The sequence below is a fragment of the Jaculus jaculus genome, chromosome 1 (genome assembly GCF_020740685.1).
Source record: "Jaculus jaculus isolate mJacJac1 chromosome 1, mJacJac1.mat.Y.cur, whole genome shotgun sequence".
Classification (NCBI taxonomy): Eukaryota; Metazoa; Chordata; class Mammalia; order Rodentia; family Dipodidae; genus Jaculus; species Jaculus jaculus.
Genome location: NC_059102.1, coordinates 31,083,130 through 31,107,365, shown reverse-complemented (window position 1 = coordinate 31,107,365; position 24,236 = coordinate 31,083,130). Strand labels below are relative to the sequence as shown.

General features: G+C 51.0%; 1 protein-coding gene across 5 annotated transcripts in view; it reads right to left on the bottom strand.

Annotated features, from left to right (window-relative positions):
* Sh3pxd2a (SH3 and PX domains 2A) overlaps positions 1-24,236 on the bottom strand; it is a 256,313-nt gene that overhangs the window by 43,903 nt on the left and 188,174 nt on the right. For all 5 annotated transcript variants that reach the window (XM_045142193.1, XM_004659376.2, XM_045142194.1 and 2 more), the window contains one exon: positions 18,990-19,121. In XM_045142193.1, coding sequence (XP_044998128.1) covers positions 18,990-19,121 — 132 coding nt within the window. The remainder of the gene's footprint in view (positions 1-18,989; positions 19,122-24,236) is intronic.

The following is a 24,236-nucleotide window of genomic DNA, read 5'->3' as shown; positions in this document are numbered from 1 at the left end:
AACCATTTTCCCAGCCACCATCCCCGTCCCGTGTGTGTGTGTGTGTGTGTGTGTGTGTGTGTGTGTGTGTGTGTGTGCGCGCGCGCGCCTGTGACGTGAGTGCCTGTGCACGGTGGTCTATGGGTGGACACCTGCATGTGCGGGCATGTGTGCAGGTGTGCGTGTGGAGGCCAGAGGGCGCTATTAGGTTGTCTCCATGACTCTCCACATATGTAGTGAGGCAAGGTCTCCCTTGCTAAACCTGGAGCTTGCTGCTTTGGCTTGCCTTCTGCAAGCTGAGATTACAGGTGGGTCATTATGCCTACCTGGCTTTTATGTGGGTGCTGGGGATCCTAACTCTGGTCTTTATACTTACAAGGGGGCGCACGCATCTGGAGTTCGTTTGCACTGGCGTGCCCATTCTCTCTATCTGCCTCTTTCTCTGTCACTTTCAAATAAATACATAAAAACAAACAAGCAAAAATGCATCAATAGTATGCACTAAAACAACAGAAAATAGAATATGGTAATTACATAAGCCAGCAACATAGTTATTTCTCATCAAGTATTATGTTCTGGGCATAACTGTATGTGCTATATTTTTCTATGACTGACAGTATAGATTTAGTTTTAGCTTATTGTTTTCTTAAGACAGGGTCTTGAAAAAAAAAATATATATATAGCCCAGGATGGCCTTGAACTTGTGATTCTCCTGCCTCTGCCTCATGACTCTGGGATTATAGCAGTGCAGGTTAATGTGTTGCACTGTGATGTTACAACAGCTACAACCAGGAGATGGAATTTGTCAGCTCCATTCTACACTGTTCATTTGGAGATAGGATCTTGATAGCTTAGGCTGGCCTCAAGCTCTCTATATAGCTGAGGGTGGCTTTGTTTGTCTACTGCTGGGGAACAAACTGAGGGCTCCATGCATGCTAGAGAAATGTTTTACCAACTGAACTTACCCCCCCCCTCCACAGCCCTCCATTCTAATCTTATAGGACCGCCATGGTCTATGAGGCCCATCACTAACTGAACCACAGTTATGAGACTATTCTTGAAAGTATGTTATCTTTTTATTTCCAACTTCAAGAAAGTAACTTGTTAAGGGAACCTCCTATCTCCACTGCTAGTAAACCATCAGGACCATCGGCCCCAACCATGAAAGCACATTCAGGAGGAACAAAGGACAGCAGTGGATTACAGCTGGGCTACACTGAAGAGGCCATCTGTAGCTGCGCCCCTGCTATAAGGGAAGTCTGAAGAGAGAGAAGACATCCAGTGTGAAGCATCAAACCAAGGTAGGACAGCAGCAAGGCCAGGCTGGCCTGCTCTGTGAGGCAGAACCACTGCATACTGCTTGCCTGTGTCACCAAGGTACTGAAGAGTGTGCTCTGTTTTCCTGTATGGAGATGAGCCTATAGAAATGTCCCCCCACCTTTTTTTGGTGCAGTGCTGGGGATTGAACCCAGGGTTCTGTGCACACTGGGCAAGAGCTCTACCACTGAGCTATGCTCCAGCCTAAGTGATCATTGGAAACAGAAAGAATTACCCTTATTCTCTTAAATAACTTTTTAAAAACTTTTATTTGTTTATTATTTATCCGAGAAAAAGGCAAATAGCATGAATGGGCACATCAGGTCCTCATGCCGCTGCAAACAAACTCCACACACATATGCCAACCTGTGCATCTAGCCTACGTAGGTACTGAAGAACTGAACCTGGGTCCTGAGTCCTGAATGCTGGGATTAAAGGCATGTGCCACCACGCCTGGCTCCTGAACTAGTTAGTGTGCCCAAGAAGTACACATGGAAAAGTCTGCATGTCTTTCCTTTCCTCTCTTCCATGTTTACATGGAAGCTTTCTGGCCCCAGAACTGAGTTGGTTTTAACTAAGAGCTGTAGGTTGACAGTCCTACTTTCCCTCTCAGCTGAATCCAGCCCCTCTTGAATTAGGCAAAAATAAAATGGGGGCAATTGCAACTTTAAAGACCATCTCCATAAACAAAACAAAACCCACTCCACAATTTGTTGAGGGCATTCCTCCCTCCAAACCCTCCTTACTTAATTTCTGGGGAATTTTAAATAGAGGGCTTTCAAAACTTCTGCCCCGCCTGACGTCAAGAAGCTCTCTGACAACGTGGATACTTCTGCGTGGTGTGGGAACAGCCACCACGAATGCCAAGGCTTTTTTTCCAGGCTCCTTTCCCAGTTGGAATCTGGGAGCCACTGGTATCGCCCTACACGACTGTGGGACATGAAGGGTGCCCAGGACGTGGTACCCCACTTGCGGGGGGGGTCCTTTAGACTCTGCACTCCTCCAAATCTTCCATCAAATGGTCCATTAAGCTATATGAGCAACCCCTGCATTAGTGTTTGCTTGCTGTGTTTATTTAAGCTGACTTAAAACAATGTAAATATGCTCTTCAGAAGGACATTTTCTTGTGCTATACTCTGAATGGAAAGCTGCTATCCCAAATATAACTGGAAAAATACCTGCAATAATACCTGGCAGTTCAGCAAGATATTAAGGCAAGTTCTAGTAAGATACTCAGCTTGGGCCCAGTGTTACAGGGGCTTTGACAATCCAAGAGCACCAGTGGGGATTTTCCCCTTGAGTCAACACAAAGGGAAAGAAAAAGAAAACCATATCATGATGGGATAAAATGCCATCCCAGCCGAACGTGGTGGTGCATACCTTAAAATGGAAGGCTGAGGTTCAAAAATCGCTGTAAGTTTGAGACGAGCCTGGGCTAGAGTGAACCCCCCACCTCAAAAAATTAAAAGAGAGAGAGAAAGCCACTGCATACACATTCACTGATGGCCTACACATATCTAAACTTTCTGGGAAAACACTGACCCAACTTTGCAAGGAGCCTTTGCTTAACAATCTGCAGCCCATTGGTTACTCCTAGCTCGGCAGTGGCAAGTGTTGAGGCATTCCACGAGCCACTTCCACTGCAGAGGAGCTTCAGACACGTGTGGCCCCTAGTGCATCTGGCTAGTGTGGGTCTTGGGGAATTGAACCTGGGTCCTTTGGCTTTGCAGGCAAACAACTTAACCACTAAGCCATCCCTCCAGCCTTTTTAAAAATATTTTTTTAAATACCACATTTTATTCATATTTTACAAAGGAGTGTGGAAAGGGGAAGGCTGGGAGATAAGGGGAAATAAAGTGGGGGAGAAGAGAAGTATACCACATGGAGCCCAAAAAGTTCATGTGGGCCATGTGTAACTTAGCAATTTTTTTAAAAAAAGTCTTTATTCATTTATTTGAGATAGAAAAAGAGGCATACACACACACACACACACACACACACACACACAGACAGAGACAAAGAGAGAATATGGGTGCTCCAGGGCCTCCAGCCACTGCAAATGAATTCCAGATGCATGTGCCACTTTGTGCATGCAGCTTCACGTGGGTACTGGGGAAGTGAACTTGGGTCTTTAGGCTTTGCAGGCAACTGCCTTAATTGCTGAGCCATCTCTCTAGCCCTTTTTTGTTTTTCTTGAGGTAGGATCTCACTTTACCTCAGGCTGACCCAGAGTTAGTCTCAGGGTGGCCTCAAACTCAAGGTGATCCTCCTACCTCTGACTCCCAAGTGCTGGGATTAAAGACGTACACCACCATGCCTGGCATAATTTTATTTCTCTAACCTTCCCTATAGCTACATGGTGTTCAAATATCACAATTTTACGGATATGTGAAATGAGGGGTAGAATGGCTGCTCAGCAGTTGGTGGGATTTCAGCACAAATCTTTCATGGGATCTGGGAGGAAATGACTGCTACCTTGCTCTTCCTGACTCAGCAGGGGCTCAGAAACCCCCGCAAGGTGTTGATTCATCATTGTTATCGGGCCCTGCCCTTAAAGATAACCCCTCTGCAACTTTTTGCCAGCTGGCCTTCTGGTTTTCTACCCTTAGCTCCCCATCACCCTAACCAAAGGTTTGATCTGGCCTTGTCCCTAAGTAGAGCAAGAATTCTTTGAGAACAAAGGGCGAGTCCAGCTCATCTTGGCACGCTGTCGAATCCCAGCACGAATTGGGTGTTTTGAACAAAGAAAGGGTCCAGTAAGTGACTGGGAATGAAATGCAATGACAGATCAGCACAGGCTTGCTCCTTCCCTGGCCCGTACAGCACTCCAGGTCTGCTTGCTTCTGAGTCCTCAAGATCTTTGAAGCTCAGCTCCTGGGGGGGGGGGGTGTCAGTGGAAGCTGGTTCTCCTCAGCTCTCTTCACTCTGGCTCAGGGCCACATACCCTGCTAGAATGGACTTCAGCCACTCAGTCCCTGGGCAATGCTTCTCCTCCCCCTGCTGTTGGGAAATAACTGGCACGGCCCAGCTTACCAGGAGGTAATCTATCACAGGAACCTGAGGAACAGAGACTGGTGTAGATGGTGGACCGACTCGTCCCAGGTCATCCATCTGTGAGAGCTGAAACCCACAGGACCTGCCGGAGAACCTGACTGGCCGTTTGTACTTGGGCCTCTCCCCTCGCAGGAATGGAAAAGCAGAGGCTGGGGAGGCCTGCAGGCCAGTCATCGGGGATAGGCCCACTCCCAGTGTGAGGTGCGTGGAGGAATGCAGAGGGATGCCCATCTGAAGAAGCCATGCAAACTGGCCACTGCCTCCACTGGAAACCACATATACAGACAGTTTCACACGCAGTCCAGTCACACGAACAAGCTCCTGGTGCAACTTATGGCTCCAGAGCGGTCTGCCCCAAAGAGCTGCACCCCTTACCCTCGGATGGCAGAGGGGCACAGAGAAATGGCTGGCCCCAAACCTGCCCTATAGAAACCTAGAAGGTCATCTGGTGAGAAGTCACAGAACTTCACAGAGTGGGCAGCTTGTAGGCAGGCGCCCTGCCTAACACCTACAGAGAACCAGAGGAGTTACCAAGAGGCCGCAGAATGTGTGGGAAGACCCAGTAGTGGCCGGAGTTCTGCAGTCCTTTCGACTGGAATGCGGCTGTCTCTATCCCTTCCCTGTCCTAATACATAGGCCAGAGTACCTGCTCCTCTAGCGCGGTGGGTGTCCATCTAGGAACTACATCTATAAGGGAGTTCCTCCTCCTCCAGGGATCCTGGGATGAGGTGACCCCATGAGGTTCGAGAGGAGGGAGCATGGAAGGCAGATTAAGTTTAAGGTCCAGAATACCACCAGTTACCACAGCAGTGCCAAGATGTTTTGGCCCCACTGAAGTTAGAGGCCCTTTTAAGGCAAGGTGAGTTTGTGTTTGTCTATGCAGTGAGGCTGGGAACACAATGCTGGGCCTTGGGAACAGAAGAGGGTCAGCGCTCAGGAGGGAGCCAACCTCCTTGTACCAATGCCGAATGATGAGCTAAACATCCTCCTTTTCCTCCAAAGAACAGTCAGTCATAATCCCACTCTGTTGGCAACAAGGTCCATACCGCCCCAGGATCTGCTGAGTACCAGGGAATCAGAAGCAGTGGCATTGATGCCTGAGTGTGGGATAGTTGATCCAAGGCTAGGAGATGTTGGCTGAGGGACGAATAAGAAGCAGTCTCCCCATGGGCTGGAGAGATGGCTTAGTGGTTAAGGCACTTGCCTGTAAAGCCTAAGGACCCACGTTCAACTCTCCAGATCCCATGTAAGCCAGACGCACAAAGGTGAGGCAAGCACAAGGTCGCATGTGACCACTAGGTGGTGTAAACACCCGGAGTTCGATTGCAGTGGCTGAGGCCCTAGTGAGCCAATTCATTCTCTCAGGCTCTCTCTAAAATAAAAAATAAAGAAGCAGTCTCCCATCCCCAGGGCTAGGCTGGAGCCCCACTATTTCTATTTGCCGAGCCATTGTTTTTGAGATTCCCCACCTGTTCTCCCTGCCCCTTATACATAAAACACACGACAGGCCCATAGAAGGCCAAGATATTTAGCTGGCAGGGAAGCCAGAAGTGAAGAGACTCAAGGAAGACGAGAGAGACCTGGGAAAGTGGCATTTCCCTGTTCGCTACAAGGAGGCCCGGGGGCAGCAAACGGGGTCAGGCCAACCCTAGTCCCAACCTCAGTGCAGCTCAGCACAGTCCCCTGAAGCTGAGTCCGTGGGATCTCTCCCCAGCTGGAATTCTGGCCTCCTCTTTAAGGTCTGGAGCTATGGCTTTCACAGCTCTGGTTTAACTTGAGAGGGTGGGGGAGGGGCCAAGGAAAACTGCATTCTTCCCCCCTCAAAGCCAAGAGTCTACAAAAGTAATAGTTCTGGTTGTAACTGATCATGGCCTGTTTGTGATTATGGCCCTGTGCTGGCTTTCTGGCAGGGCCGCCCTGGAACCCCACAGCCCTGTGGAGGGGAGGGACACCCTCCCTCCCTGGGACAATCTGGTCCTCATCTGACATGACCAGAGACACCCATCATCGGCCCCTCCACTTCCAGCAGCTCTCCAGGGCAACCCTTCAAAACATTACTTAGAGGGGGAGGGGGGCAGAGAGCCATCCCAAACCCCTGTCATGAGATTCCACGACACTCACAGTCTCCATTTCCAGTGCTGCACTGAAAACCCCAGAAGCAGCGTTGGGAGGGAGGCGGGGACTGAACCACACTCCTCTGCTTACGCTTCTATCTGGGGAACACGAAGATGAGCCCACATGAACACTCTCTGCAGAAGTGGCTCGGGGAAGCTCAGCTGCTCGCTCTCTCTCCCGAAACTTTAATCTGCAAAGCATTTGGCATTGCAAAGCCCACTCCAAAGATGTCCAGGAGCCCACAGTCTCTTGAGATCATTGTTACAAATCCTGGGACGCTAGCAACCACTGGCCCATTTGGCATTTGGGGAGAGCCGGCTGGGGGCTGGCCAATATGGCCACATTCCCCTCTGCCTGTTATCTGTGCTAAGACCGTGTGATTTCACAGCCCTGGGGTAAAAGGGACTCTCGGGAGATCCAGACCATGAGGACAAAAGTTGCTTCTGGCCCCGTTGGTAAAAGCGTGATGGTCAGGGAACTGGGGAGCTCAGGATCTGTGGACACTTGTCACTCCATATCACCTTTCCTCTACTCTTTAAGACAAGGGTGGCTGGTGCTTTGAGGGCCAAAGTGGATTGCTTGAGGTCACCCCACTAACTGGTGGCTGAGCTTAGAGTCTTGATTGACAAAGATCCTTTCATGCAAAGCCTGGTACTCCTTCCATGGTACTTACAACTCTGCCCGTTAACGTGATACTCTGAACACTGTGCCAGTTGGCGATCCCTTGACCCAATGCCTCAAGCAAGAAATGGGTGTCAGGAGCTGGCACCAAGTGCCACCAGGCCCGAGAGAGGTGAGCCAGTCGAGCCAGGCTTGGGAGTAGCCCGTCGCTGACATTGCAGGTGCCGGGGCAGAGGCCTGAGACCCCGTGTCCTGTATTCTCGCTACACCTACTTGCCCCCGTGGAGATGGCTCCAAATCTGGCCAACCGGCTGAACGTGCTAAGCATTCTGAGCCCGGGGGCAGGCCGGGGCCTTGTGAGATGCCGGCTGCAAGTACAGAAAACAAACGAGAAAGACAGAGCGCTCAGGAGCGCCAGGACTGCATGCCCGGCCAACCTCAACAGTGTCCTCGCCCCCTGCCTGGGGGAAGGGAGGGAAGGAAGAGGCTACAGAGATGGAGCCTGAAGTGGGGGGGGGGCCTGTTGGACTCACAACCAGACACAGGCAGTGTCACCTCCCCTGGAGCACACCACTGCTGCCCACAGCTTGACTCCAGCTCCTAGTAAGGCAGGGAGTCTGCACTCTCTGACTGGGACATCCGAAGCCGAAGGGTGGAGGTGGGAGGGTGTTAAGAGAAATGAGCCTCCTTGAATACATAGGACTGGGGAGGTGGCTCTAAGCTGAAACGTCAGCCACCACGGGAGGGTCCAGAAGCTCAGCAGGAAAGGTGACTCAGGAGCCCCATTTCCTTCCCCTGGCACCTTCTGAACCACTACTGGAGCGTCAGAGGCAGCCCTTTTGGTGCCACGGGCCTATAGCGATGCCTTACCCACCACAGACTAGCTTGGGCAGTAGACACATGCCTGCCTTTCCTATGCCTCTTGCCCCCTGCCAAGGAGAGGCACCTGCCATGCATGAAGGGATTATAAGAGAAGAACCCCTCCTCTACCTGATTATCTTCCATCCGATGCCCCAATTGCCCCTCCAGCCTCTTCAATGCTGGCAGAGACATCTCATGAGCAAGGTCACACCGGTCCCCTTGACGGGTAGCACCTGCCTCTTCCAGCCTTGTAAGTCCCCTGGGCCGTCTTTATTCAAGGTCCACCCTCTCCAGAAGCCTCCTTCACCCAGCTCAGCACTGTGCTCATGCCCGCATACAGCGCTCGGCTGCTAAGTCCCGACCTGAGCCTGGCCCGCCTGTGGTCAGCGTCACCCTGCTTCCCTCCTTGCACAGTGACGAGGGGTTGAACAGCTGGGTGTCAGGTAGAAGGAGCCCAGAAAGGTTGTCAGAATCTTATCACTATCAGCAAGGACAAGAAAGGGGCAACTGCCGGTTGGCACCACTGCACCCAGTACTGGGCATACCGCAGAACATTGTAGTGGGTGCTTCCTGGTTTAGTAACAAACTAAACTGCATGCTATGGCAATAAACCCTAGGGGTAGGATTTCCCAGAAGGCTGGGGTAGTGGGGAAGAGGACATAAGATGGACCTGATTGGCTGCATGAAGAGGAAGGCAGTGTGGGCTAGAGCAGGCCAGGCCTCGCCCTCACACCTGGCCCTACTGGCCAGGAGCCTCGCAAGCTGCTTTGCCACCCACACGGTCCAGCTTCTCCCTAAAGATCTAGAGAGCCAAGGTGGGAACACTCATGAAGCTCTTTTTTTTTTTTTTTTTTTTGGTTTTTCGAGGTAGGGTCTCACTCTGGTCCAGGCTGACCTGGAATTAACTCTGTCATCTCAGGGTGGCCTTGAACTCATGGCGATCCTCCTACCTCTGCCTCCCGAGTGCTGGGATTAAAGGCGTGCGCCACCACGCCCGGCTTCTCATGAAGCTCTCTTAACAGAAATTAAGTCAAAGAACTTCTCTTGGCCTTCAAGACCTGAAGCCGCTTGGCCCTTACCTCCACCAGAAGATCGGCCTCTACTTTCAAGCTCTTGGTGGCTTGGGGAAACTCACACTGCAGAGCTCCCTGGAGTCTGGCCTTCAAAAGCAGCAACATTTAAATTTATTTTTGTTTATTTTTATCTATTTATTTGAGAGTGACAGACAGAGAGAGAAAGAGGCAGAGAGAGAAAGAAAGGGAGAGAGAATGGGCGCACCAGGGCCTCCAGCCACTGCAAATGGACTCCAGACGCATGCTCCCCCTTGTGCATCTGGCTAACATGAGTCCTGGGGAATGGAGCCTCGAACTGGAGTTGTTAGGCTTCACAGGCAAGTGCTTAACTGCTAAGCCATCTCTCCAGCTTTTTTTCTTTTTAATTTATTTTTGTTTATTTTTATTTATTTATTTGAAAGCAACAGAGAGAGAAAGAGGCAGAGAGAGAGAGAGAGAGAGAGAGAGAGAGGGAGAGAGAGAGGGAATGAGAAGCAACATTTACACTGCAAACATGCAGGCCTCCCAACACTGCCCAGGCTACAATGTACAAAACTCAGCCTCCCTTCCCAGCTGTGCAACCTTGGGGTAAGTCACCTCACCTCTCTACGTTTCAATTTCCTCCTTGGAAAAACAGAACGTCAATTTCCACCCTGTCTCTTACCAAGATGTTTTAAAGATTGCATGGTTTTTTATGTTGTGAAACATAAAATATTATGATTCAGAAAGAGATCATCTTGAAAAAAGTCCAAAATTTCCAAGTAGCTGGCAGGAACAAACACTTGCCCGGGTGGCCCTGACCAGCGTTCTCCCCCACCCCCCCCGCACCCGGTCCCAACCCCAGAATGATGGCTCCAAGTAGGTATCTAAGAGAATAGACACGCAGGCTCTAACCGCTTACATTCTAGGACACAGTGACCCAAGGCAATGCGGAGGGACTAAATCACAGGAGCACGCAGGGATGGGGCTATCGTGCATCAATTTCAGACCCCATGTGTAGCTTGCTCACTTTACTGCTAGTCCTTGGCAGACTGACTCTGTGTTTGGCTTTCTCTAACCTCCTGTGGAGCTCCTGGGCCATTTCCCCACAATCCAGTCCAATAAAAGCTTGAGGGAGACAAATGAATTTTAGCAGGAGCCCAAGAGATGCCCAGCGAGGAAAGGAAATGTAGAACTGGGACTGAGACAATTAAATGAAACCCAACCAATAGTTTCATATAGCACATTTCAAACAGAGATAGGAATGGAGTCAGAACGTTATGAGCTAGAAAATTCCCTCCATTTTCTGGGCTCCAAGATGGGGAATCCCATGGCACATGAGCATCTAAACTTATAGAGTCACCCTGATTATTCCTCCACCAAGGGGCCAGGATTCTAGGCACCCAGAGGATGAGGTTATGGAATCTGAAAACATGCTGGTAAGGACAAGGATAGTTATCCTGGGCTATTACTCCTCCCCCAACTACCACCAGAGTGATCACTGAAAACCCGAGTGCTGAAGTGTGTAATATCCAGCAGCCACAGGATAAGTGGGGGAAAGAACAAGGAAGGGGTAATTTCTCAACCCAAACCCCTTGAGGCCCTGACAAATTATACTCCCCAGAAAGCGTGTGCCCTACACTTAGCTATAGTCTGTTATGTAAGAGTGGAGGAGGGGCTGGAGAGATGGCTTAGCAGTTAAAGTATTTGCTGGCGAAGCCTAAGGACTCTGGTTCAATTCCTCAGGACCCACATAAGCCAGATGCACAAGGGGGCACATGTGTCTGTCGTTTGTTTGCAGTAGAGGCCCTGGCATGCCCACTCTCTCTATATATAAATAAAATAAAATAAAATAAGTAGAGGAAATTCTGAGGGATGATCTTTCTCCCTCCACTTCTGTTGGGGAGCGAGACTTGTCACTTCTACTGGGGACAAAGGCAGTGTGTGCGTGCACATGTGTGTGTTAAGGGTGGGCAGAAGAGTCCCTAGGGTCATTCACTGGCAGAAGTAGGACTTGGTCAGAGCAATCAGGTCACCCCTGTCTACAGAACCAACATCAGAGTAACTGGCAGCTTTCTACCTGTCCAACCTGAGCAGAGTGGAGCCAAGGTGGGGCACAAGGGGGAAAGTCTGGTACCCACTGCCCTGCCTAGCCGCTTGTCAGCTGGCTCCAGGCAGGTGGCTAGCAGCACTCAGTGATAACAAGCCCTTGGACACCTCTCTGACAACAGCCATGGCAGAGGTAGCTCAAAGAAAGCTATTTCCAGAACCTCTTTGTCCTCTCCACACCTGGCCCGCTGCCCTCCCCCACTGCCATGAGCTCGCTGCCTCCAAGCTTCCATCCAGTCAGGTCTCCGGCTCACTGGCTCCTATGGCTAATGTCCCTGCCTGGTATTCTGCATTCCCCTCTCTCAGAACAGCCCCATTTCCCAAGCCCAGCTCTTCTCCTCCAAGGCACCCTTGCAGTCCGACTATTTATCCTCAGCATTTCAATTCTAAGCCACGAGACAGAACCGTCCAAAGACAGCCAGTATGGAGGTGGCCCAGGTGGGCCTCTTCTCTCCCATCCTTGCATGAAGCATCCTGGTCCCCTGATGTTTATGCCTTGGGGTCACCAACAAGACTCTGGTTTGTATTTCCAACCCTCCTTTCCTGCAAGGATACCTACCCAAGCAAGAACTCCAAAGGAGGTGACTGACCCCCAGCAGTGTGGTCCTGGCACTGACAGTGATCTCCATTGGCTTCTCTACCCACCTTCTAGGCAGGTGGGGGAAACTGAAGCCCCCAAGGGGGTTAAACTGTGGCAACTGTGTTTCTGCCTGGGGTTCTTTTGACAAGGTCTCTTGTGTCCAGGCTGGCCTCCAACTTGCTATATAGCCCAAAATGACTTAACTTCTGATTCTTCTAACCCTCCCAGCCCAGGCCCATCTCCTGAGTGCTGGGATCATAGTGTGACTATCACAGCTGAGTTTTGTGGTGCTGAGGATAAAACTGAGGGCTTTGTACATGTTAGGCAAACACTACCAACTGAACTGCATCCCCAGCCCCTAGACTAGGGTTTTATTTTGTGCACTCACTGTATTCTAGACCGTAAGTGTAGAAAGGCCCCTTTAAATCAGCATATCCTAACTAGACAGCCACAGGCACAACTAGCCCCATTTTCCTGGTCAGAAAATTGATACTTTGACCAAATCAAAACTGCAGCTGGGGGCTGGAGAGATGGTTTAGTCTAAGGCCCCAGGTTCGATTCTCCAGGTGCCACATAAGCCAGATGCACATGATGGCACATGCATTTGGAGTTTGTTTGCAGTGGCTAAGGCCCTGGCGTGCCTCTTCTTGCTCTGTCTCTATTAAATAAAAATAATTCTTAGGAGATATAAAGGGAAGAGAAAGGAAGGGAGGAGGGTACTTAATACGTTGGTATTGTATATATGTAAGTAGAATGATTGAGATGGGGAGGTAATATGATGGAGAATGGAATTTCAAAGGGGAAAGTGCGGGGGGGTATTACCATGGGATATTTTTTATAGTCATGGAAAATGTCAATAAAAATTGTGAAAAGATTAAAAAAATGAAATAAAAATAAAAACAAAAACTTTTAAAAAATTAATTAAAAAAACAAACAAACAAACTACAGCTGGATGTGGTGGTTCATGCCTATAATCCCAGCACTTGGGAGGCTGAAGTAGGAAGATCATAATGAGTTGGAGGCTGGCCTGGCATTCAGCATGAATTCCAGGACAGCCTGGCCTAGAGTGAGATCCTGCCTCAAAACAAAACAAAACAAAACAAAATCTAAGCCTTTTTTTTTTCCCCCTTTGGTTTTTTGAGGTAGGGTTTCACTCTAGCCCAGGCTGATGTGGAATCCACTATGTAGTCTCAGTACGGCCTTGAACTCATGGCAATTCTACCTCTGAGCTTCCCGAGTGCTAGGATTAAAGGCATGTGCCACCACACCTGGCTTGAAGCCAATTATTTTTAAATTTTTACAAAATATTTTTTATTTGAGAGATTTGAGAGAGAGAGGAGAAAGAGTAAGAGTGCCCCAAGGCCTCTTGTCACTACAAGTGAAATGAATATGTCACTTTGTGCATCTGGCTTTACATGGTCACTGGGAACTTGTACCCAGGCTTTCAGACTTTGCAAGCAAGTGCCTCTAACACTGACCCATCTCTCTAGCCCCAAAGTCCATTCTTAAATGAGAGGCTACCCTGCAAACTCACTGTCAAAACAATCTGTCTGTTGGTGAATGAAGCTGGGCTGAGGGGCCCCAGGCTCACTCTCTGCTCCAGGATTTATGCTCTCTGGCCCTGTCTCCTCCGGCCAGCCTCATGAAGTGGACAAACTGCATACCAGAGATGGTCTTGGACCAGAATGAGCCAGGAATTGCTGATTAAGCAGACGCAGCAGGGATGTACACATGCTGCATTTAGGAAGAGCAGAGCTATCAGAGAGCAAGGCTGATGGCTTCGACAGGGCCACACAGTAGGCCAACCAACGCTTCCGAACGAAGACTGGTTCCTGGGGAATGCACTCTCACAGGGACGTTTTGGAGATAAGAATGCTAGCTCACTTATATGCAAGGCAAATTGCAATAAACCTTCCTGTCTAGAAATGGCCTATCTTTATTGGGGTATCCATTTCTTAGGAGCAGTACAGCTTAGAATTCTGAATTGGTGATTCAAGTGGTTCCTGAATTAAGCACAGAATGTAAGCAAGAGACTCAGAGGGTTTACACAGAGTCAATTTAAGATAACGGAAAGTGGGCTGGAGAGATGGCTCAACAGTTAAGACACTTGCCTGCAAAGCCTAGGGGCTGGGGTTCAATTCCCCACATACCCACGTAAAGCCAGATGCACAAGGTGGCACATGTATTTGGAGTTTGTTTGCAGTGGCTGGAGGCCCCTGGTGGTCCCATTTTCTCTCTCTCTGTCTCTCAAATAAATAAATGAAATAAACAACTGAACAAATTACTGAGTACTATGTGCAGTATATTTTACCTTTATAAAAAGCTCATGCGGTATATATCACTGACTCTTTTTACCCAGGATGAAGCAAATTGATTCTTACTTATTTCTAAACCAGTAGAGCATTAATTTTTTTACTTTATCTTTTCATAGTACTAGGGAGCTTTAGCATGCTTGGCAAAGTGATCTACTACAGAGCTATGTCCTCAACACACAGCATTAAATCTTAAACACAACACCTGGGCTGGAACATCTCATCTGAGTCCTGCCAACCCTTTGGCTGGCAAGGAATCAATCAAATTCATATATAAGAGACAGGACACCTTCCTATGTTACCCAGATAGGTATCCAATTGTGGGCTAACACGATTATCCTCTCTCAACCCCACAAATAGCTGGCACCACAGGTGTGCATCACTGTGCACAGCTCAAATTTCAAATTCTGGATTTCTTTCATATCTTCAAGATGTAGTAAATTGTTGGCAGCCTCTCAATTGAGAAGTCACGTAGGTGGCTGTCCTGACAAACTACCAGGACATACAAAAAGCTGCTGTCTTGGGTGAATGAGATAAGAAGGGAGAAAGGTCTCCAGTTAGAGGAGCACTGCTGTGCTTCCAATCCATATGGTATGAAAGAGAGATGGAGGGGCTGGAGTGGAGAGATGGCTTAGCGTTAAGGCACTTGCATGTGAAGCCTAAGGACCCAGGTTCGTTTCTCCCAGGTTCCACATAGGCCAGATTCACGAGGGGGCACATGTGTCTGGAGTTCATTTGCAGTGTGGCTGGAGGCCCTGGCAGGCCTAATCTCTCTTTCTCTAATAGATAATTTTAAAAAGGAAAAGAGAGAGATGAAGATGAGAGGCTACTTTGGCTTGTGATGACTTTCTTGTTCCTAGTCCCTGCATCCTGGGACTCCCTCCTCACTCTTGGCATCAGGGAAATGTGCCTATAGCCTTACAATCATCTCTTGAGCAATTCAGAGCAGATTTCCATCTTTTAGTCATAACTCAATTGAGACTAACTAAAGCGCTGGCTTCATAGGGAAGTAACTCTCAAGGCTGGGTGTTCTCACTGGTAAACTAAGTGGATGGACCAGAGGAGCTCAAGATCCCTTGTTTCCAAGTATAAGAATCCTCAGTGTATCATATCTGTGCCAGGAAACAAGCAGAAGACTCAGAGGGAGAGCTGAAGCAGGGAAAATTCTGTTGATTCATCGCCCTGCTTCCTGCCCTGGCCTGTAGTTTTGAGAACAGACAAGCCATCCTGGAAAGTTGGAGGCAGCTTTGCTCAACACAGAAAGGAAAGCAACTAGGACCCTGACGTCACCCGACTGCAGATGTTAGGCCAGTTATGGCTGCCTAAGGGTGCAGCCAATGTGGCCTCTGAGGCATAAGAATGTCCTACAAGGTGGAGGGGTTTCCACAAACAAAGCAACAATGGCTGCTGAGGCCTTAGCACAGATGGTAAAGCTATGGAAACTGTTGAATCTTTCTGCTCTATGTGATCCCACAGATTTCTGGAGGGGGGGGGAAAGGAGTCCTTTCAGCATGGGTTCTTAGATTCTGATCAAAAAAGATAACTTTAGCACACACCTTTAATCCCAGCACTTGGGAGGCAGAGGTAGAAGGATCGCTATGAGTTCAAAGCTACGCTGAGACTACATAGTGAATTCCAGGTCAGCCTGGGCTAGACTGAAACCCTACCTCAAAATAAATAAATAAATAAACAAATAAATAAAAGATACTTTAGGTGCCTGTGATTTCTGTCTATATATGCTTCTTCTTTCTTTTTCTCCCCCCACCCCCCGAGGTAGGGTCTCACTCTAGCCCAGGCTGACCTGGAATTCACTATGGAGTCTCAGGGTGGCCTCGAACTCATAGCTATCCTCCTACCTCTGCCTCCCGAGTGCTGGGATTAAAGGCATGTGCCACCACGCCCTGCTTCATATATGCTTCTTTGGACAGTTTCTTCTCAAAGTTGAAAACACATCACCCTCTGAGAACTCCTTAGCTACCGCCTGCCTCCAAGTTCAAGGGATCAACTCACATCCTGAATTCCCACTACTTGTGAGTACCATAGCAGCAGGAAGGCCCCAGAGACACCATTCGGCAAGGATGTTCCGGGGAACGCTATGGTCATCTTCACTAGCCCTAGTCTCTCCCGGGTCCGCAGCATCACCAGTGTGCTTCCGCCCACTTTGCACACAGATCAGCCCATTGTTAGCCTCCCCAAGGCACTGTGGAGGGAGAGATCTCAGCTCTGGGGACTCAAGCAATCCCTTAAAACTCTTTGCCTATTACTTCAGCCACAAAATGGATAATGTGCCTTCCACCACCTGGGGTTACCCCACGATTTGGGTAGAATGATCCTGTGCAGTCCAGAGCCTGGTATCTGGTGCTTACTATTTATAGATTTGGAATCACCTTCCAGACCTATCTCTGGTCTGCTGGATGAAAGCCACGCCTCCTCATGGCTGGGGCTCCACCCAGGGGGCTTGGGTGAGCAGGCAGAGCCAGAGGTTGCTGGATTGCTCTAATTGAGGGAGTCCCAGCTAAGTGAGAGGGCACCCAGGCAGAGACCTGGCAGTTAATGGGAGGCCTGGGGGATGGTGCTGAATGGGGCTGCTGCCCAACAATGTCAGTGGAAATGCCAACACGCCCACCACGGCCCAGGTCAAAGGCATCACAATTAGGCCTTTGTTCCAGAGTTCAGAAGCCTCACTTACCACTCCTTCTGAAGCTAGATCCCAGGATGCACACACCTCCCCTCCCCTCCCCTCCCCACCCCCAGTCAGGCTGCCAGCCTCCACCACCTAGGAGCTATAGTCTGGAGCTCTCGCTCTCTCCCCTCCTCCCACTTGCCTGCCTGGTTAAGCTGGATCTACACTCCAGTCCTCCTGGTGTCTGAGGGTGACAGACGGACAGGTAGCCACAGCAGCGTGGGTCCTTCTTGTGCAAAGACCTGTAGCACTACTGCTGTTTCCACTAAGGGGAAGACACAGAACTTCCACGGTAGCACAAAAGCCGTGCGGAGGGAGACTCTCACCACCCTAGCTCAGTAGGACCCAACTGAGTCATCTAGCAGTTCGAACCTAAGACAGGCCGCAGGGAGGTCATTTGCTTCCCTCTCCCAAGCAGTCACACACAAGGTTGTCCCCATTTTACACAAGGGAAAGCAGGCCCAGAGCAGTGAGGGGCCTGGAGCCACCCAACCAGCAGCTGGTAGAATGCTGTTTATAAGGACAGTAGCGCTACTGTCCGATGGGGTCTGTGTGCCAGACTGGACTGCTCTGGCCATGGGTGGCAGAGGGGAGTCAGAGCACCAGGGTCTCCACTCCATTTCCAAGCCTGACAGAGACTCGCTCTCCTTCCCCCACCTCCAGGCAGGATTGTGCATATTCAAGGGTCACAGAGATGGGGCAGGAAGGAAGAGGAAAGACATGTGCCTGGCAATCATACCATGGAAGAGCTGACCTTATACAGAAAAGTGGGGACCCGCCTTTCCTAGGCGCAAGCTCCTAAGTAAACAAGAATTCCCTCCCCTGATGCCTTGATTCTACCCTGACAGCCCAACTCTCTGGGCCTTCAGGGGCTTGGGGGCTTACAGGCAATGCAGACTTCCTAAGGGAACAGGCAGATAAGGCAGGTAGTGTGACAAAGACCGAGGGCAAGGCTATGCAGAAGAGGGCCTAGTGTGGTGGTCACTTAGGACCAAGGTCTTCTTACATCAGGGACATGACACTGGCACATGAGCAGGAGGTATCACTGCTGACCACCTGGGTGATGACCCTGGGCCCAAGAGCAGGGCCTGAGCTCTCGGGGAGGGGAACAGATTATGAAGACCCCACCCCCAGGCTGGCCTATGCTCACCTCATCAGTCGGCCCACTGGGATTTCCTCAGCCTCCCTAAAGCCACTCAGAGGCATTTGAACTTTAGAGACTTGTCCCCCCACCCCGATCTCCCTGTATTCCAGTCACTCTGTCTATAGAATAGGCGCAGTGATTATATGGTTTGCCATCCTTTCAAATTATTGGAAGGGACAGGGCAAGGCAATCAGGCCCTCCCCTCTGGGCGTGCCCACCAAATACAGTCCAGGAGAGGTCCTTTGCACAGGGCCTGCCTCCAGAAAAACTGAAACTGAAACAAGATACCTTGGAACACATTCAAAGCCCTACCTGGCAGGCAGAGTATACTGCTGGTGGATGCCATGGGTCCAAGGACTATCCCTGGCTCCGCACGGGTCCCGAGAGCCTGCCATGTACGACTGGCATCCTTGGTTTCTCTTTTCTCTACCTGCTGTGACTTTTCCTGTGAAGGACACCAAGGGACTTTGGTCCATTCCACAAGAACCTTGGAACCAGCAGTCCCCGGGCAGCCATCTTCATAGCCCCTATGTCAGCTCCGAAAATGACAAAGTGGCGGCTGAAGGACCCTCTCTGGCCCCAAGACCTGGCTTCCTCCCTTGCTTGGGCCCTCTTCCCAGGTCCGGGGCGGCCTCCAGCTCAGCAGGGGGCAGTCAGCTTACTGCCTAGACACTAGCCACCTCCCACAGGCCTAGGGACTCTGGACCCCATGGTGATGTCATGGTCTGCTTTGCCCACCAGCTGGCCGGGTCCTTCTGCCTTTGCCCAGATCACGGTTTATAGTAATATATGACTCTAACAGGGGAAGCTCTGGCGTTACCTCTCAGCTGGAAGCCTCTGTCTTCTTGGCACCTCACAATAGTATGGGTTCCCTAAGCAGGAGATGGGCGCTTATACACCGGGCTGCCACCCTGGTCTTGCATTAACACAAGCCGGCTAATTACCCTCAAGCCAGGGAGACATTCTTCCACAACCAGGCAAACTGCTGGCCTGCAGCCCAAACCAACAGGGGAACTTCAGACTCCTCAGCCCTCTCCTTGCCAGATGGAAATAACGTATAGCTGCAGAAGTTGGGAGGAGGAGAAGAAGGAGGAGGAGGGAGGGAACAAAAACCAGCTCGGCCCAGGAGCCCCGATGGAAGACCCCAACTGGACAGACAGACGGCCCAAAGTCAGGCACTCACCGCTCTCGTTCTTCTCGATGACATCTACCACCTCCCCAGCCTGGAGGCTCAGCTCCGAGTTCTCCTGCTTCTTATAGTTGGACACCACCACGTACTGCTCCAGGATCATGGGCTCGGCGTTGGTGTCGGCACCTGGCGAGGGCAGAAAGCACGCGGTGAGCCAGCGGCCGGCCACGGCCCCGCGTCCGGGGCGCCCCCTGTCCATTGCCCTCGGGGGACGCTGCTCGGTCGCTGCTCCCAGGGGCGGCCCGCGGCCAGGGCTCGCAGCTCGCTGGGCCCCAAGGACAGGCCATATAGTAAGGACCCACACCGTCCCGCTGTAGTGCGGGCAGCGGGGGACATGGGGAGCCAGGGGATGGAGGAGGAGGGGGGGAGGAGAGAGAGAGAGACAAGGCAGAGACGGAAAGCAATCGAAGGGAAAGCCTGCTGCTGCAAAGAGTTAGTCACAGCCGGGCATGGGGAAGTCTGCAGAGAGGCCTGGGGCCAAAGAGGTCCCTCCAGACTCTGGGGCTGGCTGGGGTGCGAGGGGAGGGCTGCAAGCCTGGTGGGCGGCCCATGAGGGCTGAGGCCAGAGCACAGGATGGAGAAAGCGAGAGGCCGATGGGGTGGCCCAGGAGGACGCCTGCGTCAACCCGGAGCCTGTAAACCCAGAGAGAAAAGGCAGCAGGGCTCCCCTCAGGCGGGAGAGAGCTGGAGAGAGCTCCACGGCTCGGGCCCTGTGAAGAGTCAAGAAGGTTTGAGGCCGCCAATCACTGGGGCTTACTCGCAACCCTTAAATAGAAACACATGAGACCCGTCGAATGAGGAGCTGGGGGTGGAGGCAGGCGCGGGGAGGAGGGCCCAGACTGTTTACTTGAAACCCAAGAAGAAAGTCCCAGCGCCAGGGCTGGCGAGTCCAGCCCACCCCCCGCCAACTTTTCCTCAAGTTCTGCTCCATTCCTGCCCCTCTGGCCAAGCAGGCAGCACTTAGGCCTACCATGGGAGACTACGGGCCGTTAAGCCTCCCTCTCAGCAGCAGAGGCGGACTGGTCTCCTCTGTCCTGAAGTGCTGGGCCGGTGCTAATGCCCAGCAGCCTCCTGCTGCCCTCTCTAGTAGCTTCAGGAGGTGGAGTGGTCAGCGTCTGGGGCATGCCACAGAAAGGTTAGGCAGGCCCCAGGAGCAAGCCGGTTCTCTGTTCTCTTTGGTCACTGGACCAATGGGACATTCATTTTAACTAAATTAATTAATCAATTTGCAAGCAGAGAGAGATATAGGAGATAAACACAGAGGATGGGCGCTCCAGGACCTCTAGCCACTGTAAATGAACTCCGGATGCATGCGGCCCCTTGTGCATCTGGCTTACGTGGGTATGGGGGGATTGAACCTGGGTCCTTTGGCTTTGCAGGCAAGTGCCTTAACCACTAAGCCATCTCTCCAGCCCCCGATGTGACATTCATTAAGCAAGTGCCAGGCTGAAAGCTGGACAGTCTGTGTGGCTGTCTCAGCTCACTTGTTGTGTATTGGTGGATGCGTCGTGTGACCCTCACCTGAAACATTCTATGATGCACTCCGGGGTCAATGACTCTACAGGCCAGAGGCCAACTAATCACCTCCTTCAGGAAGCCTTCCCAGACCACCCCAGCCCAAGGGAATTCTTAGTACATTTCTTTTTCTTTTTTTGTTTGTAAGCAGAGAAAGAGAGACAGACAGACAGACATCGAGGGAGAGAATGGACACTCTAGGACCTCCTGCCACTCACTGCAAATGAACTCCGGATGCATGTACACTTTGTATCTCTGGTTTTACATGGGTACTGGGAAAATGAACCTGGGCCAGCATGCTTTGTAAATAAATGTCTTTAACTGCTAAGCCATCCCCCCAACCCGATTTCTTAACACATATGTTTATCAGCCAGTCTTGATGGTACCTATCAGCACTTGGGAGATGAAGGCAGGGGGTGCAAAGTCCAAGGCCAGCCTGGACTATGTATAGAGACCCTGTCTCAAACACCAATCTCCTTGAAAGGCTTTATACACCCAGTGTGACCGTAGAAACAGTTGAGGTTCTCCAGTCTCCCTGTAATGCCTCAACGCACAGACATATTCCCCTGAGACTGACAGACACCCTTCTTCTCATTTTACAAACTGAGAGGCTCAGAGAGTCCAACTCATCCAGCTCCCACAGCTCACATGGAAACAATGAAAAGCACTCACAATCTTTTTAAAGGTTCAAGTCTATCTTTTCATTAAACATTGATTTCTATTTCCATACACGCTGCTCTTCCGTAGCTGTGATCATCTGCTTGGTTACACAGAATCCCCAGATCTTTTAAAGCCCTAAAACCTGGATGCATGGGCTTGTGAGGTCCAACTTTAGAGACGGGATCCTTGCGTTTATGTTTTGCAGACAGCCCCATGATGCTCCTATGCAGCCTGAGCGACAGACATTGCTGAGATCTCAGGCCTTTATAAAAAAGGCTCTCTTGGAAGGAGAAAGAAATCTAGGGTCCTGGCACTTTCCCTCCATGCGATGTGGGCCTCCCAGCCCCAGCTGGGCCCTTTTGGAGACCCAGAGGTGTGCCCCACGGACATGCACATGCAAGCCCCAGGCAGCCCTTCCAAAGCCAGGATTGCATTTCAGGCAGAAATGTAACCAACAGCTGTGCAGCAGGGTGGCCCCGCCTCTGCGCTCAGACGCGGCCAGCTTCTGCACCAGCCAGTGGCAGACTGGGCATGAGCTGACAGATGGTCTCCCACTGTGCCCCAGGGGATGTCTGTGCCTGCGCTGGGATACCAGGCTTGGAGCTACTGGGGCTAACTATACTTCCTAAACGCACAGCCTCTGCCCCGTGGGATACGGGGAATGGGGGGGGGGCTCTTGTTGAGTTTGGGGAGCCTTGGAGGTGAAGAGAGAGGAAAACTCAAGATATATTACAGGGCGAGGGGAGAGTGAGCCAAAGAGAGAGCATCGCTGCAGTAGGTTTCAGAGATTCCAAATCTTCCAAGTGTGCTGATAGCACAGGTAACAAGAAACCTCCATCGGAACCCCTGAAGACCAGTCCTCCATGGTGCCCAGCTGCAGCGCTGGGCTCTCATTTGGTCCTCATAGCACGCTTACGCAGGAGGCCCTGCATGGCCCCATTTTACACATGGGTAAATTAAGTGTCATGAAGGGAAGTGATTTTCCTAAGGTCACTCAGCTGAGGCTGAATGCAAGCCCAGCTGCCACCAAGCTTACCATCTTCACTTCAGCAGCACATGAGGTCTGTAAGTGCCACATGTGCCTAGTCAGGAAAGGGCCATGCCTCACTCACTGCATCCCCAGAAATCAGCACACAGGCAGTGCCTAACAAAGACGCCATGTGGGTTTGTTGACTCTTGCTGCTGCTGCTTAAAAAAAAATGTTCATTTATTTGCAAGCAGAGAGAGAGATAGGAGAGAGAATGGGCATGCCAGAGCTTCCAGCCGCTGCAAACAGACTCCAGATGCATGCCATGCCCACTTTGTGCATCTGGCTTAACATGGAAACTGGGGACTTGAATTTGGGTCCTTTAGGCTTTGCAGGCGAGCGCCTTAACCGCTGAGCCATCTCCCCAGCCCCAGCCCTGCTTCTTCTGTTGAGTAGACCACGTGTCCATTAATGATGGGCGCCAACCATTTGTGAAACAAGTGCACTTATAGACAGGTGGACTGGTTGTTGAATCCATCTAGATAAACCAGACAGGACCTCATCTCCCAAACAGGAAAAAACTAGAGGAGTAAACTGGAAGGGGATGGGGGGGATGGAGATATGGAAACTGAGGCAGGAAGGAGTGAGTTCTGGGAACGTGGCTAGATGCTGCCAGCAAAGAGGAGGGGGCGGCAAGTGGACAGACGGCAGCTCGTTTTGATCCAAGCCAAGAAAAATCTGAGGCGAGATTTCAAAGCAGAGGAAAATCCACATGCCCGAAGCACTCGGCCACAGCGTTTCTGGAAAATTGGCCAGAGCCTCCTGACAGCTTGCACTTTGGGACTTAGGTAGATATGTGAAGAGAACATTCTCCGGGGTCTTCTTGGAGATCACTACCGTATGGGCTGTGGGATGGACGGACACGGGACGCGCAAATGCTCTGTCCTCTCCACCGCAAGCACACACAGGCACCTAGCCCGCTCTGGTATCTGCCCCGCAGCACTGTAGCTGGGAACAGCTAGGAGCAGGTATCCAGATGAGAAACCGTTTGGTGGTGATGTCATCCAGAGGCGGTTCTGGATCCCCTCCCAGGCAAGGCTGGGGGGAAAATTGGGGTCTGGAGGAGTCTGCCTGAGGGGAAGGAGGGAGGAGGGGGGCCTCCTGTGCTCCGATGAAAAGGATTTGGCAGAGCCCAGAGGACGGGTGGGCCCCTTCTAGAGAGCACAGCCTCTCTTGGGTTGGAAGGGACTGCGCGCGAGGGGTGGACCCGGTGCATTCATTAGTAGAGACTGGGCCTACTAGGGTCCTGGGGATTCCTGGGGCCCTTGCCTCACCCCGGCAGCCCTCTACCACCTGCATGGAACCTTGTAATCTTGGCTGCCAACTTGAGTTTCTAAACTAGGTCTTTGCCAAGTTAGTCTCCTGTGGTTGTATCTTCAACAGCTCACAGGTGCCTATCAAATAAAGGTAAATTCAAGCATAGGCTTTCTTTCTTCCTTCCTTCCTTTTTTTTTGAGGTATGGTTTCAGTGTAGCCCAGAGTGACCTAGAATTCACTTTGTAGTCTCAGGCTGGCCTTGAACTCACAGTGATCCTCCTACCTCTGCCTCCCAAGTGCTGGGATTAAAGGCGTGCGCCACCACACCCGGCTTAAATTTAACTTTATTTATTTGAGAAAGGGGGAGCAGATAGAATGAGAATGGGGTGCCAGGGCCTCTAGCCACTGTAAACAAACTCTAGACTCATGTACCACCTTGTGCAGCTGGTTTATGTGGGTTCTGGGGAATCAAACCTGGGTCCTTTGGCTTTGCAGGTATGCGCCTTAAGTGGTGAGCCATCTCTCCAGCCCAAGCCTGCTCTTTCTTGCAATTTGTGCTTCAAGTTTCCAGATATCTCCTCTACCATTTGGGGGAACAATCATGACTCATCATGTGAATCAAGTATCTACTATGTTCCTATGCCCAGCCTTCCTTTCCAAGCCCCTGCTGAAGCCCCCACCCCTTGCTTAGAATGCTTTCCTTTCTCTCTGCCGGCCTCAGCTCTAACCCAAGCATTCTGACCTCATCACTCCAGCCATCTTTGCCCACCTGTTCTCCCCTG